At 38.9% G+C, this 19,117-nt stretch overlaps 1 protein-coding gene across 8 annotated transcripts in view; it reads left to right on the top strand.

Annotated features, from left to right (window-relative positions):
- Positions 1 to 2,153: 2,153 nt before the first annotated feature.
- grip1 (glutamate receptor interacting protein 1) overlaps positions 2,154 to 19,117 on the top strand; it is a 240,579-nt gene continuing 223,615 nt past the window's right edge. For all 8 annotated transcript variants that reach the window (XM_081364006.1, XM_081364004.1, XM_081364005.1 and 5 more), the window contains exon 1: positions 2,154 to 2,674. In XM_081364006.1, the coding sequence (XP_081220132.1) occupies positions 2,620 to 2,674 (55 nt within the window). In that variant the 5' untranslated portion in view covers positions 2,154 to 2,619. The remainder of the gene's footprint in view (positions 2,675 to 19,117) is intronic.

Genomic DNA, 19,117 nt, shown 5'->3' with positions numbered 1-19,117 from the left:
CTGTTTGGAACTATAAGGAACATCCAGCTGGGCCTGCACCTGCACCAAGTAGAATCCCTCCAAAGTGTAATATCATATCCAAACTTTTGTCTTGCCTCTCTACATCTTCATCTCTACATTCACCAGTGAAAACCATTAGACATTGCATTTAAGCTTCTCCCCCTTCCCCACTCCACTTCCTGTCTGCTGTATAATCTCAGAGGGTGATGTGCTGCTCGGTATGCAGCTCGAGGGACGAATGGATGGATGGATGGCAAAATGGAAGGACGGAAAAAAAGCCTCAGAATGAGGATGAGCTCTGCCCAACCCGACTCATTACAGACTGGCCTTGCCCCGTAGTGTACGCTCCAGCGCGCGCGAAGCCGCCAGGGTACCCCAGTGGATGGATGGACAGGGAGCGAGAGGGGGAGGGAACACATAAGGAAGAAAAAAACAGCATAGGCTGAGGAAAGTAGGCCAATGATGATGTGTCACAATGCCCACTAAGAAGCAGCGTCACCTAACCTACATTTAGATGTTTTTTTTTTTCCCAGTGGCTATGTGTTAGTTGAATGTGTACATGCGGACGGAAACGTGTGCCATATTGCTTTATTCTGGAGGTATTGGAGACCGCCAACTTAGACAACAACCAGCTGTATAGGGCAGTAGGGTTAACTACAAGGAGTGCTCCCTAAAGAGAACTAAAAAAATAACAATATCCCAGAATTTTTTTTCATATTTTATAACTGTTTGTCTGTCAAATTAAGCATTTTATCCTTTAACAAATCTAATATTTATTGTTTTTTCCACCTCCTCTGTTTGCTTCTCCAGTGCTGTAGAACTAAAAAAAAAACAGCATATGTGTTTGGAATCATTTACTCGTATTTATACAGTATGGCTTTTTAATCATCAATCTGAAGTATTTATTTGTCTGTTTACTGTGCATATTTGTCCTCTAATCCAGTCACATTTATGGAAAACCTATGAGGCTGAAAATGTTACATAAGCAGATATAATTAAATTACCAGCTTACTGAAATAAACGGTTAATTAAAGCTTGAGTTCAGCACATTAGGCTCTTGAAACCCACTCACAAAGTTAAAGGTTGAAACAGTAAACTGCTGCACATTTAATGTAGGTGGGCTGATGCTTGCACCAAATGGACAACAATTAGGTAGAAAATTAATGCAGCTATCATAAATAAATCACAAATCAATGCTGGAAACACTGAGATATGAATTAATCTCATTCCTAGTTTGTTACTTCACACAGAGGTCAGAAAAAAAAATCACTATAAAAAAGTCACTATAACGAATCATGTATGTTCATTACTGAATATTTGATTTGCTTACTTGGTGATGGTGTATTCACCTGTCTGGCAGAAGGTATTAAATGAACTACACTAAAGCAATGTTAAGCTAAACACACACATCAAAAAGCACTCAATTAAAGGTACCACATTTCTGCAAGTGGGTGACAACATATACCCACAATGCTTTGTAATTAACAGCCAATTAGAACCATTTACAGTTACAGAGGGATACTAGAATCCACTAACTTTTAAAAGCATAACTTTTGTGCATAACTGTTGATGTTTTGTGCATTTATTGACTGAAATTGACTGAATATTGATTAAAATGTCAAGCGGTGTAACCATCAATTAAATACTTTCCTTGAACATTATACTTGTAAGTTTACACAAATATTAAAAACAAATATTTACTTTTCCTAGGTAAAATATATATTGGCATATATCACAAATATATTCATGAATCAACCTGTCAAAACAAGTGATATTTGCAGGCAAAATTTAAAAATGCTAATGAAATATTATTAATAATAATAACTAATAAAACAAAATCAATGTTTTTCCATAGTAAAATATTAAACAAAAATGCTATTTTAATGAATGGATTTTAAATTAACTTTGAATTATAAATTAAAAATGTAATGCCTTTGACCCATTTGCTGTTGATTTGATTTGATAATTAATAGCCTGAATGGCTCAGATGGAAAATGTATGACATTAAAATGTTGAAGGATTTGACCTAAATGAACATATTGTGTGTTTTTGTTTAGAAAATCAATAAACCCACATGACTATATAAAATAATTTGAAGCGGGAAAATATTGGCTCTAAAACAAAATAAAAGTTATTTTCTGACACTGCCTCACTCCCACAACAAGAACAACAACACACCCTATTTACGATATGAATAAGACCACACACACTTTATTGAAACACTGGAATAGAACAATCAGCAACACCGTACACACTTCAATTAGGCTACAGATGAACAGAAATGTGTTGTGTGTTTGGCGTTTTCGTTTGTAGCCTACTAGAACTGCAGTGTGAAGCTTTAACGTGACTAAATAATGAGATAATTCTAGGGCTGGGGAAGGTAGGAAATGAAAAAAAGTCTTTATTGTAGTGGGTTGTAGTGGGCACCTTCACGTTCGTGTGTGTGTGTGTCTGCTCACACCCCCAAGCTGAGCTCCACAACGAGGCTGAGGAAGACACGGCGTTCAATTACACCGGCTGCCAGTGAATAGAAGGGACGAGGCGCGGGGAAATGCACGCCTGTGCCGTCAGTGAAATGCGCCTGAGATTTACCCCCTGAATGCACACGACGCCACCGAAATGCCGGGTTGGAAGAAAAATATCCCCGCTTGCCTGCAAGCCGACCAAGAAGGAGGTATGAAAAGCAGCGCTTTAATAGTTTTGCACGAGCGTTGTTTCAGGGGCGCGTTCTGTTTATTGTAATGGTCTCTAGGTTTGTTTGTTTGTTACACTGTAACTGTTGATGTTTGGCGCGAAATGTTTAGAACGTTCGGCGCTACATTGCATCAACTTTTTCTTGGCGATCACTGGATTGAGATATAATACCGCGCCCGCCGCCAGGAATTTCGTAGTAATGCACTTGTTCGGTCGGTTTCTTTGCATAAATCGACATTTTAAAGGTTGTATACGTTTACTTTCCTATTTTATTCCTTCCTTAATTTTAGTTGAATGCATTTGGACATCTGTTGTTACCAATACACCGCCAATATTTATAGTATAGATAGTATGTTTGGTGTTCATAGTACTCCGTGTTAAAAATGTTGCCTACAGTCATGACATTACTGTCGCTTCCACTTGGCTTGGCTGATAACCATGTGTAGCCTATGCAGTAGCTATGTGACAGTTCATTTCCTATTTTGAAAACCGCCTACTTAATACACACCAATGAAATCGTGTGATTGTAGCCTACTAGTGCTGTAATTTTATGTCTGTCATATGGGCTTACCCTTTCGCTTTAAAAGTCTCCACAGCCGTAGGGTTTGAAATGCAGCGCGTTGCTGTTGGTCATTGTTACTGAACGTAAGGTGTGCAATGTTAGCGACCGATACTGACTATTTCCTCACGCCCTGGTCTGCGTTTCCCAAAAGCATCGTTAGCTAAGTTGATCGTAGAGACGAGTGGTGGCAATGCATTTGGGAAACACAGCCCAGATCTTTTTTGCGTTAGAATTCAGCGACAGAATTTCACTATTCCCCACCTAATGAAATCTTATCCATCACAGCCATGCATGTCGAGTGAGACGGGTCTGAATGGTCAGGGGAATAAGTCGGATGCACTTGCCCATAGCAAACAAGCAGAGTGCCGAGCATGAGCTTAGAATGAATCAGATAAAAGCAGCGTGTTTGAATGATCATGTTTCAGAGGATAGTGGAATATTTTTCCACGTGGTTTGTCTGTTAAAAGATTATGTTTTCCACACTCTGAATGGAGCATCACTTACTGCAAGTATATGCTATGGGTTTTGGACTATCTACAAAGGTAGATCTTTGTTGTGTTCTCTAAAGCAGTACAGTTGTCAGTGTTTACATACACAAGCATATTCTGATTATGCATCATGCACAATGTAAAATTATTAACCTCTTAACAAAAATATGAGATTAGATTGCTGGTATTTTCCTTTACTAATTACAATTCTGGGTCATGAGACTTGGAGAATCTGGGAGAATCTTGTGTGGATAGAAGTATTTGAGGTTGTGGATTTGAGATGACAAACATCTCTCTCGGGTGTTGAATGTGACCGCTTGGCCATTGCCATCATGACTCAGGACTGATGAATCACAAGTTTTTTATTGTGTCATTGATGCTTTCACCTCAGAGTTGCTTGTGCATGAGCCTTGCATACTTGAGCCTCTGTAAAAGCATTTACATGCTTTTTTATAGAGTCTGTTCAGGCTTTAGGTTTATTTATTAGAAGAAGTTACTGTATGCCACTTGGATTCAAACAGCAAAACATACACATGTAACTGCCGTATATGGTTGATATATGGTGTGAATTCACTTTTAGACTTTAGTAAAATGCTGTTGAACGCAGCCAATCTGCATGTAACAGTAAATTTTGCATGACATTAGTGCAATCTTCAGCATGCTGGCGATTCTGATCTGGTGCCCTGCTGCCTGGCAATGTGGCATATAATTGGGTTTGAGGGGAACCAGCGGGGGCCGAATGAGCCCCCTCAAACAAAACGGGGATATTGCGGAAAAGCTGTGGATGATGCTGTGTCCTTGGATCGGTGCAGAATTGCTATGGCTTGCAAGCATTCTCCACCTCCTCCTCCTCAGTGTCTTTGTATTGAACGGGCAGAGAGATCTAGGGCATGTAGGGTAACACTTTGTATGTCTCTTAGATGCTGCTTTTCTTGTGCACTGCAGGACTGCACTTGTTGTTGGAATAAGCAGGTTTATGTTTTTAATTTAACAATATCTAGTTGTTTTCAATGCCTGGGTCATGAGCGTACAGGTGTGTTTGTGTGTGCACCAAGGCAACACATCCATCTTAACATTGCGTAAAGATGCAATTCATCATCGGAGCTAATAAGATCATTTAACCAGATTTCAGGACTTGCTGAGGGATCGAATGATAGTATTCAATTTATAATAGTTAGAAGTACCTAAAATATGATGCACAAGCTGATTTGAATGATGCATCACAAGTCAGATCTTCTTGCAGTGTCTCCCTCAACATATTGATTATGCTTCTCATTTTGCAGAGAGAAGCATAAAAAACATAAAAAAAGAAATTTATCAAGGGTTTTATGCTGCTGTATCAAGATTTTTGTAAACGCGTCTACTTGTTGAGAACTTTAGAGATAATTTTGATTCCTAGGGAGTCCTATAACCTTTCCTTTCAAAATACTGCCTGTCTGCTTTTGCACATTTTGTATTGATACTTTGCAGTCACGTGATATCTGGCGGACAACAAACGCGGTTGGTGCATCCAATCGCACAACAACTATCTGGCATGTCGTGTACACCTCAAAACACCAACTCTTTTATATTAAAACTGGCAACGTCCTGGCAAGATCCTTGATTAGTTTACTGGTTTTCGTTGCTAGAGAATGACGTTCTTGCCCGCCAGCCAGTACAACTGACGTCACGTGCAAAGTATCAATATTGAGAGAGAGAGACACAAGAGAATGGCCATATATGTTCCATTTAACATTAACAAAAGATTCAGTGTCAGTAAACAAAGATTGTACAAACACAAAGCAAAAACAGCATGGTGACGTGTTACATTATCTCAGTATCCTATCCACTTAGTTATGAATGGGGAATGACCTGTAGTCATTCTCAAAAACAGACTTGTTTTGCAATCTGATCTGTTTTGAAACAGCTGAACCTCTAGAACAACAGATTAACGTTAGTTCCGCACCTGGAGTCGAATGATATTTGCCTCTTGAAATCAGTAATTGTGAATTTTTATGTAAGTGCGTGGGGAGGAGTGGAGGCATCACATTTGTGCTTTCATTCGTGCTTATTGCTGCTTCTCCATTATTCTGTACTTGGCTAGAATTAGAAAGCAAAAATAAGAAAGTAGAATTGAAAGGAGGTGATTCAGTGCCCCATCTTGTTGCATTTAGATGTATGCTGGTCAACACATGACCTTTGATGTTTTGGTATGATATTCAGGTAGACCTTTTAAATATCTGTTTTTGAGGATATAGATTTATGAATTGTTTTAAATGTGATTTGTGTCATTTGTTTGAATAATTTCTCCTATCCAGCTTCATATGTCGAGACTGTTAGTAAAAACAATAATCATAGGTTGAATGCCTGACTCTCTGGTACTGTATTTCTCTTTCTTTAAGTACACTAACCAATTGGCTTGACCATTGGTTTGAGTTTGGGGCGGAACTTTGTTTTTTTTTCGACCAATGGCAGGTGCATTGAGCGTTCAGGAAACTTGCTTGAATATGGTTTTAATGACCTCTCCCTTATTTATTTTTGTTTACTTGGAGAAAGGAATACACCTACTGTGCCTTCAAAACTTTTTTTTGCTTTATTGTATTTTGCCAAAAGCAGAAGTTTCCCAGAGGTTTGTCACTGTCAGCAGTATGGGGGTAATAGCCTCTCAGGTCATGATGGAAACATTACATCGCCAAGTCAAGTTTTAGAATGATTGCTTTTGGAAAAAAAGCAATTGCTTTTTGTTTGTTTTTGCCACTGAATTCCTGCCCCCCTCACTCAGAACTGCAGTTCAGCTCAGATGTCATTTGCGTTAGCAAGTACAAACGTGTCTCAATTCACAAAGATAATATGATGTTTGGGTTGTAAGATCCCTTTTGCTCAGGGTGAAAATGTTGTGCGAGTTTCATATGTACTTTTTCACTCTCTAGACTCTCTAGAACTTGAAGATTCTATTGAAACAATGTCAACCAAGTGGCTTTTTTCCTCTGCTCACTTACAGAGACTATTGCAAACATTTTAAGGTCTCAACAATAAGAGACAGTGTGAGAGCGTTTTGGGCCAGCTATAGCTGCATTGGGCTATTGTTATCTTTTTTTTTTTTTTTTTGCTTAATCAGTGCTAATATTGGCAGGGCAAGTCTAAATCTGAACTACTGGCACAGCTGTGACAGCAGAACAAATTCTCTTTGTTGAGCCCTGATTATTCTCAAAGCATTTCCTACTATCTCAGTGTCCAGAAACACGAGAGACCAAGTAACCTTGAGAATGTAGGAACTGACATTCAGCAGTGATTTGCTGGAGCATGATTCAACCCAAGGCTGTGGAACATGCGCTCGATCTCTGACCTGTTGAGGTCACGGTTTCCTGATTAGGACGGTCCTAACATTGTCAAGTTTTACATTGACATTTGATTAGTGTGTATGTGATGTCCAGCAGGCCTTGGTGTTCAGGTGTTTGGTGTTACACCAAAATAATCTAGTATCAACATAGCCAGTGTCAATTGTTCAATGACCACCGCCCTTTAAAACACACTCCCCCTTAAAATCATTATAGGGTAGTTTGAAAAGGTTGCCATCATGAGGAATATGCAAAGGCACAATCAGCCGATACTAATTGGACCCCAGCATTCCTCCCCAATGTAGGATCAATAGTTGGAGATTAATGGTGTGATGTGTCAGCAAAGCATGTGACATGGAGTAAACCAAAGAACCTTGTAAACTCTAAAGCACCACAGGAAGAGACTGCACTACATAGATCAACTGGATTTTGGTACCATATTGATGTTTAATTTCTTCCTTCCTAATTATAGGCAGTAACCACCAATGAAGAACAGTGGTGAGAACATCAAGCAAGAACACAACTAGATTTTTTAAAAAAAGCACCTTTGACGAATTTATTCAGTTAACTCGCTAAAAAGATAAATTACCCTTTAAAAAAATCTTGTCTGACTCAATTAGGTCTATTACAGAAGTAAATAGGTTGTCATGTTGACAGTTGTTTCAATAATGTTACAAAGATAAGGATTTTATTCAGTTTTTTATATAGATTTGTACACGACTGGGCTTGTATTCATATTTAAAAAAATAGCGTTTTATGATTTATTCTAGCATTAGTCTGAAGTCTTGCCAGTGGATGAGCATGTTTTGCCGATGACCTTTGATTAGCATGAAATGTTGTTAGGCACACTTTTTCAGCATTAGATAACCGATTTGATTTATCAGTGCAGGTGAGATAATGAGTTGTTCCCTTCGCTGTGATTGTGAGTGTACAGAATGACAGAGTGTGATGCTGCAATCAGGTGTTGCACCCCAGGGTGAGCTATTTATCTCAACACCGAATCATCAAGAGAGGAAGAGGCAGAGGGCTGATTGTATTCTTCTTTACTGTCTTATTAAACATAAACCAAAACTGAGTTCTTGTGTGTTTAAGTGGATAAAGCTTGTTAAAATGCAATGAATCATTGGTGGCCTTTGCACAAATCAGCAATGAATAAGCATAAATATTAAATAACCATAATTTGTCCTGTCGGAAAAGGGTTGGAGCAAAAGTTCTCTTAAAGCTAGAAAAAAACATTTAAATGTTCTCTATTTTCTAAATGCATGTTATCTTATTAGGAAAGATTAATCTGTACATGTTTTTTTTTTTTTTTACATCATAATTTATAATGAATATCCTAACTCTTATCTTCAGGTGAAATGACTTTTTTTGTTGATGTGTGCCAGACTTAAATAATTTAGTCTGCTTAAACCCTGCGGCTTTCTTACAATCGACTGCAAGCTAGCGTTCAGATCTGCTTCCATTCAAACAGTCCTCGTCTTATATTTCTTGATAATCCATATCCCTCTGATGTATGTCACAATATGGAGGAAAAGATCATTAATTTGTGTTGCTGTTTGAGCCAGATGTTGATATGTTTGACTGTTTAGGCAGACAGTTCAATGTTTTAAAAGAACCAAAGTGTGTAGACTTCAGGAAGCCTTACTTGATATCCCAGTGCATTCTACATTTGGATAGAAGTATTTTAACATTGAAAAAAATTACACACTTTACCTTTAAATGAATCTCTGCTCTTTGGGTTGAAAGCTCACTGGGACCCCACTTCAGCTTGTTAAAGCAGCACTATGCAGCTTTGCCGATGTTTTCTCGCTTTTTGCTCGCGGGTTTCTCTATAGAGCTCCCCCTACAGCTTCGGAATAGATATTTGACAACACTGTCGTCAAAACTTGTTGGCGACTCTCCCCCCTCCCATCTTCTCCCGCTGATCATGTGCATTTATTTTCAAAGAACCCGCCGAACGCACGGAGTTATGTCCACTGAGGTATGTATGATACACAGAAGGCTAGCATATAAATGTTTATATAGTGTATGGCTGAGTCCCAATTCGCATACTATCCGCCGGCCCAAAGTTGCAAGTGTGGTTTTTCCGCTCACGGGTGCTCGGGGGGTGCGAGACGACCACCATTCAACCCGAAAAATTTGTCATTTAACCATTCCAATGACTCAGAAGCTGTTCGGTTAAGGTAAAAAAGTTACTTAGTTCACCTTTAATCTTGGAACTACACGCAACTCTTCTTTACTCCTCAGTAGTAGGTGGGAGGAGTGGCACACAAAGGTAGACTCCTCTCTTACTTTCATCTGTGTCAAACAGCAAGTAGAAGCTCTTTTGTACTCAAAATTGTCAGTTTAATCGGCTATTGATTTTGCACTGGACTTCTGAGTGTTGAGATGAGAGGGGTTTGTCGTTTTGTCCTTTTCTGCTGCTGGTGTGTATGAAGTCCATAGTTCTCTAGTACTGAGGAGACAAGTCATTGCTTGCAGAGAAAAGGCTTTCTCCTTACCACCCAGAACAAATTGGACAGAGATCAGTCAGTCCATTGATATGGGAAAAAAGAGAGATCTGTTACCAAATTTGCATGTTTTTCTGAATCTGGAAGGCTAGATGAGTTTCCGCAAGCGTATCCGTTAATTTGATTTATAAGGGCAGAATTTAAATCTGGCTCATTTAACCTCAGAAAATACAAATATCTGTGCTAATATTCTGAAATCTCACTGGATTTCTCACTTTAATATTGCGCATTTGCATGCCTCCAAGGAACTTGAATTAAACTTATGAAGTCACGCTCCCTTGAGTCAATTCATTTATTCTTGTGCAAAAAGAGAATCCATGACCTGTTCCCATTCAAGGACTAGTCTTTCACGCAGACTGTTGATTTCTGCATCAAAGCGTATTGAATCAGGATGCTGCTTGTCCATCACTCGTGTTTTGCTCTATTCTCTATCCTTTCTTTTCAATCCACTTTTACCATGCTGACTTGTGAGACAATTGAAAACCGAAGGAGAATGAAGGCCCAACAGGAGGCTCAAATCATTCCGCTGCTCCCCGGTGCGTAGTTCATATCGAGCAAAGCCGCAATTTTCTCCGCACCTCTGCAGCGCATCGGATTTGTTAGAATGGCATTTTGAGGTTATGAAATAGTGATGTTTCAGCCCGAGCAAAATGTACACAATGTACACTCCTTGCGTAGGTACCCCTAATTACGGGTTGAACTTGAATGTGATGGCGGCTATTATCTGTATTGTCATAAAATCTGAAGGGTCTCTTCCAGATGCAAGGGGCTTTCATTTTTGACACAATATGGAAGTGGCATCTTAGAAACTGGGGTCTCTTTGAACCGTGAGGAGAGTATGACAAAATGAAGGGTAATTTTTTTTGAGTCCTCCAGTCTGAGATTCATTTTCACACTTGACTGGGGAAATGGAAAAAAATAATTGAATAAAGTGCGTTTATTATTATCAGTGGTAGTTGTTGAACCAAACATTTGAAAATATAAGTATGCATTTACACACCTTTCAGGGTCTTTCATCTAAGTTCCCCTCAAAATATAAAATTCCCAATATTAAGGCAACTGAGAAACTACACATTTGTTGAAAGCAGCGGCTGAACTACGCCATTTCATTCTGAATGCTCCTCTTACCAGCATTGTTATATAAACTCTTATCTTCTGTAGTCAGTACTGGACATGACATTTGGCATGGGTGTTGCTTATCACTCCACCATCCATTTCTCATAAGAACACTCTCCATTCCTTGTATTTCACTTCATTCAGTGTCAGAGTGTGGAAGGTCCCTGCAAAGTGAAGCAGATAAAGCAGTCATGTTCTGCTAAGTAGTAATGCATATTGACATGTCCGCAAACTAGAAGGGAAGGACATTACTGGGAAAGGAAGAAGTGATAAAAGTGACTGAAGGGCTTAACAAGCCTTTGGAATACCTCTTTTTCAAGAAAAAAAAAATCTTTGGACACCAATAGGACTCTGTCCCAAATGCACGCACCTAATATTTCTGTCCCACTTTGTCTCATTTTAGTCCCTTATGCATGTAAAACTAGATTTTTCATTTGGCGTGAATTAATTTATTCCAGCTGCAGAGGATAATGGCTTTTCACCCCACATATTTTCTGTCTGTAAGGTGACTCTGCACGCTGCTGAACACTGGCAGTTGTCTCTTGAAGCCAAGCGAGATGGTAACATGATGGGACAGCTTGTGACCCAGAGGATGCAGCTGTCTTTTAGAGGAAACAAATGTAGATCAGAAAGGAGTAGAGGAAGAAAGCTGTTTCATGCATGATTTTGTACGAAGATTAAATCTATTCTCAGGTTGCATCCCATTTTGCTAATTATGACCATTAAAAATAGTGTGCATGTTAGTTTTTTTTTTCTTGCAGACTTTCCCAAACGCAAGCATTTAACAAAATCACTTTCATTTCATGAGCACACACCTTGCATGCAAATGCACCCAAATCACATTTCACTTAAACAAGCCCTGTGGCTATTGAATAAACGCATTTTTTCAAAAAACAGTGAATGCAGTGTAATTTGTCATCATAGCCTCTGCAGAATCATGTGGCTGTGTACCATCTGCCCTTGTGCTCCTTAGTAACATGCATGTTGCGCTTGGCGCGGTTTGATAAACAGCATAATTGTGATGGCTTTTGATTGGCGGTCACTGCCCTCAACTGTGTGATTGATTTGACATCACGGCTTAAGGTTAGGGTCAATCAGCATTGGCCTGTTGTTCTGCTGCTGCTTCCTGTCTTTTTCCTCCTCCTCTTGCATAAACCACACTCATGGGATCAGTCTTTTATTTATAATGATGGATGGATGCTAATGAAGCGCAGAGCATCGTATTTTGAGTGCGCACTGGCCCTGGTGCTGGAAGTGTAAGGATGCCAGGAGATGCTGTCAGCAGGGCATGGGAGAGATGAAGAGCCTTGTGATGCAAGAGCAGACTAGACTGCTCAATATTGATCACCAGATGCAGACATCAACTTGGTGCTGCAATGCCTGACGGTAGTTTTCTTTCCCGTGCAAACGGCACTGCATAGTTTTAGAATTTGCAAGGACAGCGTCTGACAGTAATCAGGGGGATTTTAAATGCTAAAATGTTTTCCAAAATGCATAATGAAGTTGCAAAGACCAGTTGTATGACTGTTTTAATTTGTCCTAACAATGAAAAACTGTATTTGAAATGTCACTATTTGTGTAGTTGTGTTTGTTGGAGCAGGAGCACATTTTACCAGATATCAGATTCAGCCTATACTGACAATCACGTTTTTTTTTTTTTTTTTTAGTTTGCAAATACACATGCTGGGCGAAGGGTTTGCATAGTACACCAGCTGTATGTCATGCACGCAAAAGCACTAAAAGCAACTCAGCTTGCACTAATGTTGCTTCTCCCAGTCGATGACTCAAGGTTTACATGGCTAAGTCGAAACGGTAATGGTCCACCGAGGTTGTAGGGGGCTGCGTGCATTTGATGTGTTAATGTAACATTGAGGTTCCCATGACCTCACTATGGTGAGTCATTACCTGTTCTGTGGGCATTGGACATTTCTTGTTGCACATTGACACTATGGATGTGTCTCAATGGTCAATGCATCATGTCGCTTCGGACTAGTTTTATTGATTTTGTTTTGCTGTAGTTCTTATCCATATAAAGCTAGTATACTACCAGTATATTACATATTTAATGCATAAATTTATAAGGCCTTTAAATTACTACTAACATGATCAAAACTTTGCTGAAAAAATGGTTCTCTACAAAATCTACTTCACGTTTAAGTCAGTAAAAAGTATGATTTTAGTATGATTTAAAAAAAAATCCACCTTGGGGTCAGGGTACTGTCTTTTTGCTGCGAAACCTTTAAGAAACATAAGAATAACCTTTATTAATATTTCAAGATGAACATTTCCTGGACTTCAGCAACTTGTATTTTGAAAAATCATGTGAAAATGTATGCATCAAACATGACACAACAGGCTTTTGAGAGACATTTACTTGTACATTTATCAGTCTTCATAATTTATTTTCTTAATTCTTTTGTCTAAATGTTTAGTAAATTAAAAAGCATATTCATTAAAAAGATTTTACTGACTTATTTCATATGTCAGGCTTTACACGGTTAACTAGCATTCTAGCATCATTCGGTACTATGAAAATATAAACCCTCTTGGTGAAGTTTTTTTTGTTTTGTTTTTTAAAATTGCATTTGCAATCAGCTTTGGAGTTATAGCCGTCTCTGTCAGATGCTCTGATCGCTCATTAACCAAACCATGCTGTGTGCTTTTGAGCATGGCGACACTTTACTTTACGTTCCGTTATGGTTCCGCATGAAATGCAGACGGCAGCCTGGAACGTTAACAAAGCCGTCTCCACCTCATCTGCACACTGCAATGTCAGCTGACCTCTGCTAACTCTCTGCGCTGGGCTCTTCCACCCCCTCCCCCCTGCAGTGTTCTGTACGCTAGCATGCAGTCCTTTGAGATATGCTGATGTCAGGATTTAGCACACTCCTGCCACCAGATTACTAAGACTCAGACTTTGCTCTGCGCATCTTCTTTTAAGAGTGTGTGTAGTATCTCTTTGTGTGCACAAACCATTATATATGGACCTGCGTGCTTATAATTACACTCTTGCCCCGTCATACGGCTGTGCTCATGGTTTGCTCAAGACCGCATGCATGAATACATCCATATTTAATCACGGCACATGCTGCATGGATTCACATACAGCACATTTACGTCGCTCCATGCCTTCACCGCAAATGACAAATTCTCCTGCTAAAGACTGTTTACGGAGGCTTGCTTATTGCCTAGGGAGAATGAGTGATGCCTGACAGCTGATGGAGGAATGCAGGACCACAATTCTTTGTCTAATTATTCATCAGGAGAGAGAAAGCCTCTGCTGCCCTACCGCAAATCATCAAACGCTCAAGCAAGAAAAGGAATTTGTAAAGACACCTAATTGAAATAATGTGTATGCTGCTTAAACTATTCTTTCTCCCCAGATGCATTTCGTATATCACTTTTTTCTAACACGTCTGTTAATCCGTATTTCTCCTTTGTTTTGCAGTAAGGATAATCAAACAGCCTTGAAACAAAATACACTAATATTAAGACTTATTTTGAGAAAATATATCTTGTTATTTTCTTAGTCCATTTGCAAATGGTTGGTTTCAGGCAGACTTTTGTTACGTTTATGCTAAACTGGAAAAATTACGAGTGCAAACAACATTCTAAATATTTTATTCAATTTTTGTTTTAAAGATGTTTAAATGCAGTAGAATTCAAATACAAAATCAGAATTCTTGTCTTAAATTAACATCAAATAGTTGCTGTTCTTGAGTAGTCTTTGATGGAAAATCATAGCCTTTTTATTCCCAAGGAAAGATTGATTAGTAATATTTTTAATGCTCACACCTCACACCTGATACGTGCTCTGCATTTGTAGTGTAAGTCTTTTACTGTTCATGTAGGATGACTTTGATAGGGTTTACTGTTCTCTGATGTCAGGTCAGCCATCTTTTCACCTCAGGGAAAGTGCGGTGATGTCTGTCAGATTTCCTCCACATCCTGTTTTATCTCTTGCAGGCGAAGCAGACATCATGAAGGATATGTCACGATATATGGCCTAAATATTTTCTCGCAACTGATTTTGATGCTAGAAGATAAATGGCAGAAATGGATGAAATTTTGTGTTAAAGGAATATTTTATCCCACAATGAAAATACAATGTAAATCTGAGATCAGGATTATTAATTGCCCTCCGTAAAGGCTAAAAGACTTCACCTTAGTGCTCCGTGTCTCTTGAAGGTAAATTATAGGCTACATCTCTATTCAGTTGATATCTCCATTAGTAATATTTATGGCTGGCCTAAGTGGGAACAGCAATCCACCATCTGTAGAGAAATAAGGGCCTGAGTGCTATGAGACTAGGATAAAAGGATCATTTTAAATATGCACACTTTCCAGTGAGATGACTCCTGATTTGAGGATTATGTCACTCCATTTGTATGGCTTATGCTCATTGGTCACAAAGACACTACTTAACACAATAGCCCAGGATCAGTTTTGAGCGCTTTTCAGTAGATTTAACAGATTTAAATCCTCTTTAATTGGCCATTCCATGCCTGATGCCTCACTTCATAACATGGACATGCATACACATCAGTTATAAAACTTGCTGGGTAAGCCTGCAGATAAGATGTAATGATAACACATACACATTTACTGGTGCTAGCATAATCTTCACCCCATTAGACCCCTCTTTTCCATTGGATTTATTTTTGTATGCATATACTATGAAATCTGAGCTCTCTGATGCAAATGGCTGATAAAGAAATAGTGCATGCCAATGTTTTGAAATATTGACTAATGCATCAAGCTAAACGTTGTACAATGTTCTGTATTTGGCAAGGTGACCGATATCCATTGAAGTTTATTGATTGTCTGCTCAGTCATAGCACACCACTCCTCAACAAGCCACATGATTTTAGGTATCAATTATGGTTGTAGCACAAACAGTAGTGTGAAAAATGTGTAAAACCCCATCCCAAGTATGAGCAATAATAGTGAGGTTTTTTTTTGTGACAAACAGCACAAAATATTGCTCATTATAGTTGCAAATTGTCGTTTGTGCTGCATATTTTTAAATTCTCATCATCAGTCTAACTGTAACTGCTTCACAGTTCATTTATAAACTCTAGTGAGATATAAAACTGAGTCTTTGAGACATTCTCTTCACCCAAATCAGCACTGAGTGTCTTTAGTGGAAATATTACTCGCAAGTCTTGAGATTTGCACTGGGCAGTTCATACCACCAAAAATGAGGAATTAGCTTATCTAGGCTAAGAATTGTACTGAAGGCTGTGTGTGTGGCTTGGCTTCTGTAGAAAACCGCTGGTTACCATCTCCACAGCTGTACGTTTGTACTAAACATTTTGTAAAAAAAAAAAAAAACACCTGTTAATTTAATGGGTTGTTAGACTAAAGTCTAAAGGAATCTCACCCCCTTTTCTGAGGTTAAATGTGCCTGAGGGGGATACAGTGTTAGGATTACTTACATTTTGTGGTTCTTATCCTCCTTTGAACCTTTTGAAGCTAACTGGAAGAGTCAGATTGCCTGTAGGGCCTGCCTAAAATGTATATTTCAACGCCCACATTTCCCCAATCCTTCATTTCCCCTCTCGTTCAATCTCTTTCATTGTGTTTCTTCCACATATTTCGCTTTACCCCTCTCTCACTGTCTCTCTTTTACCTTCTCCTCTAGCCTGGTCATCAATACCACTAGCTAATCCTGCTGAATTTAATTGAATTCTGGTGTTATGCTTTACATAAGTACCCTCTGAGACATAGTCCTATAAGAACTGATTCAAATGCAACTGGAAGTTGAAAATCCAGCAGTTTGACAGAGGTTCAGAAGCTGAGAATAGACACACAGGGAGTAGATGCCGCTGGGAGCCAGTTTGTCGTCAATGTGGGCCAAGACTCCCATTGACAATCCTCGTCTGTGTGAAGAAGTAGGTATAGTGGTGTAGTCTCCTTCAGGGCTTCACACTTGTTTCAGATGCTCGCAAGCGTGTCAATTACTTTGTCTTTGAAAGACAGACTGGGCAAAAGGAGCAGATTGAATCGGGTCTCTGACTCATAGACTAATTGCACAGAGAAATCTGTTTGCTGCTCTTTCAACCATAGATATATTTTAAAAGAATGTTGGCTAAACGCACAGTCTGTCTCAAGGTGTATGCTTTTGTTGAGTAGCTTATTTTGTTCAGGCTGGCATATTTTTTTTCTTCTTAATTTTTCTCTGGCATATAGCCAAGTGTTTATCGTTCCCCCATTTACAAAATCCAATTTAAGGCTGTGAGATCTTGTGGAATACCTCTAAAGCCCGGGACACACCAAGCCGACGGTCGGTTTTTGTGCGTCGGCAGACTAAGTTTTCTCAGTGTGTTCCGCACGGTTCCGCACCATCGGCAGAAATTGGTCCTCTACGGCTTTTTTTCGGCTGATTCGACATTGAATCGGCGTTGGGCCGTCGGTGAGAGAGAACTCTGATTGGCTATTCAGCTTAGTGAATGAGTCAGTGCATGAGAATAATAGCAAAACGGCGAGCAAAGAAGTCAAAACGGTACAGATAGAAGGCTGTACTAATGTTACGTCATCTTACCTGAGTGCTCCTTGGCGAATATTTCAATATCAACATGAGCGGAGTGGAATAAAGAATGTGTTTAGCAGGATTGATATTCAAAACGGTAAGCACACACTGCTTTGTTTATGGTTTGTGTATCTGCTGTCTGCAGCATCGGTTTCCCTTTTTGAATGACGAATATAGATGAATATATTTACAGAAATAGACAGTTGTCTCATTTACACGCAGGCGCAGAACGCGCAATCTAGCTGACAGTTGGATGTAGTTCTCTCTGTGTGTTCAAGTGCAGCTTTTTCGAGTAACCCCAGAGTGCAGTCTGGACGATTGGGGCGGGGTGACACATTAAGGCGGAGCTACACGTGTCGCTCCGCCCACCACCAATTTCATTGGTTTATAATACAGCAATCTCATTGGCGTGGACGCTTGGGGCATGAGCATGCACATTCCTTTATGTACGAGTTGATGAATGATCTACTGTGCAGTTTGGCCGTGCCACAGAAATATTAAGTGATAACCAAGGCAATTTCAATAATCAACTGGATATTGTTTTGATTAACTTAATACAAGTTAAACAGTTAATACGACTTAAGTTAGCTGAAGTTACTCTACAACAAACAATCCCTACAGGCAGACCGCCGTGTAATAGCCTACGTGCTGCTAAATCTGGGGAACGAATTCTTCATTCGTGGCCACGATATATAGGCTATATAGCCTATATATACCTAGGTCTATATCAAGTGTCAAAATTATTCATATAGTGCTCAATTCACATCGTTTTAAAGCAGGTTTACAAAAAGGCATATAGGCCTAATAAGCTTTAATACTGAGCAGTTCAGGGCTGGGAGATATAAAGAAATATGTTGCTGATATAAATGATATAATGTTTGAGATTTAGCTATATTTACTAATTTACCCAGCAGATAAGTCAGTGCTACTCTAAGTGGGCAATAAGCATGACTGCATTAAATTACTAGCATTGCAAGGAGAGATAGCCTGTTAGGCTGATAGTAGACAGTATTTTCCGAATGTCATACAGGGCTCCGTAATTTTACATCATTAATTTATGCTTCTTCATTTTTCCATTAGGATCGGTGAATAAAAACAAACTCGGGATTTTACACAAAGGATGATAAATCACTGTATTTCAGTAAGACACAGATCCGAAAGTGTATTTTGTTATTTTAAAACACACATGGCAAATAAGACAATAATAGGCTACCAAATAATACAAGCCCTGGCCAAGATTTTTTTTTTTTTTTTACAATGTAAAATGGGACAATGGGAATTAAAAACCCTGCCGTGCTGAAAAGTAAAAAAAAAAAAAAAAACTAATACGGATATTATGTCGATCTTATATCTGATTTTTTTTTTTTATTGTTAGGCTACAGCTATATTAATATTTGATACTATTTTTATCACGTACACGCAGATTATAACATGAACACAATGCGGGGGTGGATAAATAAAGAATTAAATTTTTAATACCTGATGTAACAGTCACAGATAGTCATAGGCCTAGATGTTAACCGGCTGACAGGCCTATTAGAAAACAGGAACCTTTAAAAACTATAACATAGGCCTATACAGAACCAATAGGCCCTGGCCCTCATATTTTATTAACAGGTAAACAACAAGGAAAATGAGTTTGCCATTAAACATTTTATTTGCACTTTGTGCCAAAAAAATGCAAGCATTAATCTCGTTAAAACACACCTGAAATCTCGTTCGGGTTTGTTCGGGCTTCCTTTAATACAGTGAATTATCATCATTTGCGTAAAATTCAGAGTTTGAGCTTATCCAATGATCGTGATGGAAATATGAAGAAGACAAGTGAATGACGCGCTAATGTAAAACGGCTCTATTAGCCTGAAGTACACTGAGGTGCTGTCACCAAGCATTCGTTT

This window comes from Scardinius erythrophthalmus (assembly GCF_964197995.2).
Source record: "Scardinius erythrophthalmus genome assembly, chromosome: 4".
Taxonomy (NCBI): domain Eukaryota; kingdom Metazoa; phylum Chordata; class Actinopteri; order Cypriniformes; family Leuciscidae; genus Scardinius; species Scardinius erythrophthalmus.
Note: the sequence above shows the minus strand (reverse complement) of the source record. Positions and strands in the feature narration are given on the sequence as shown.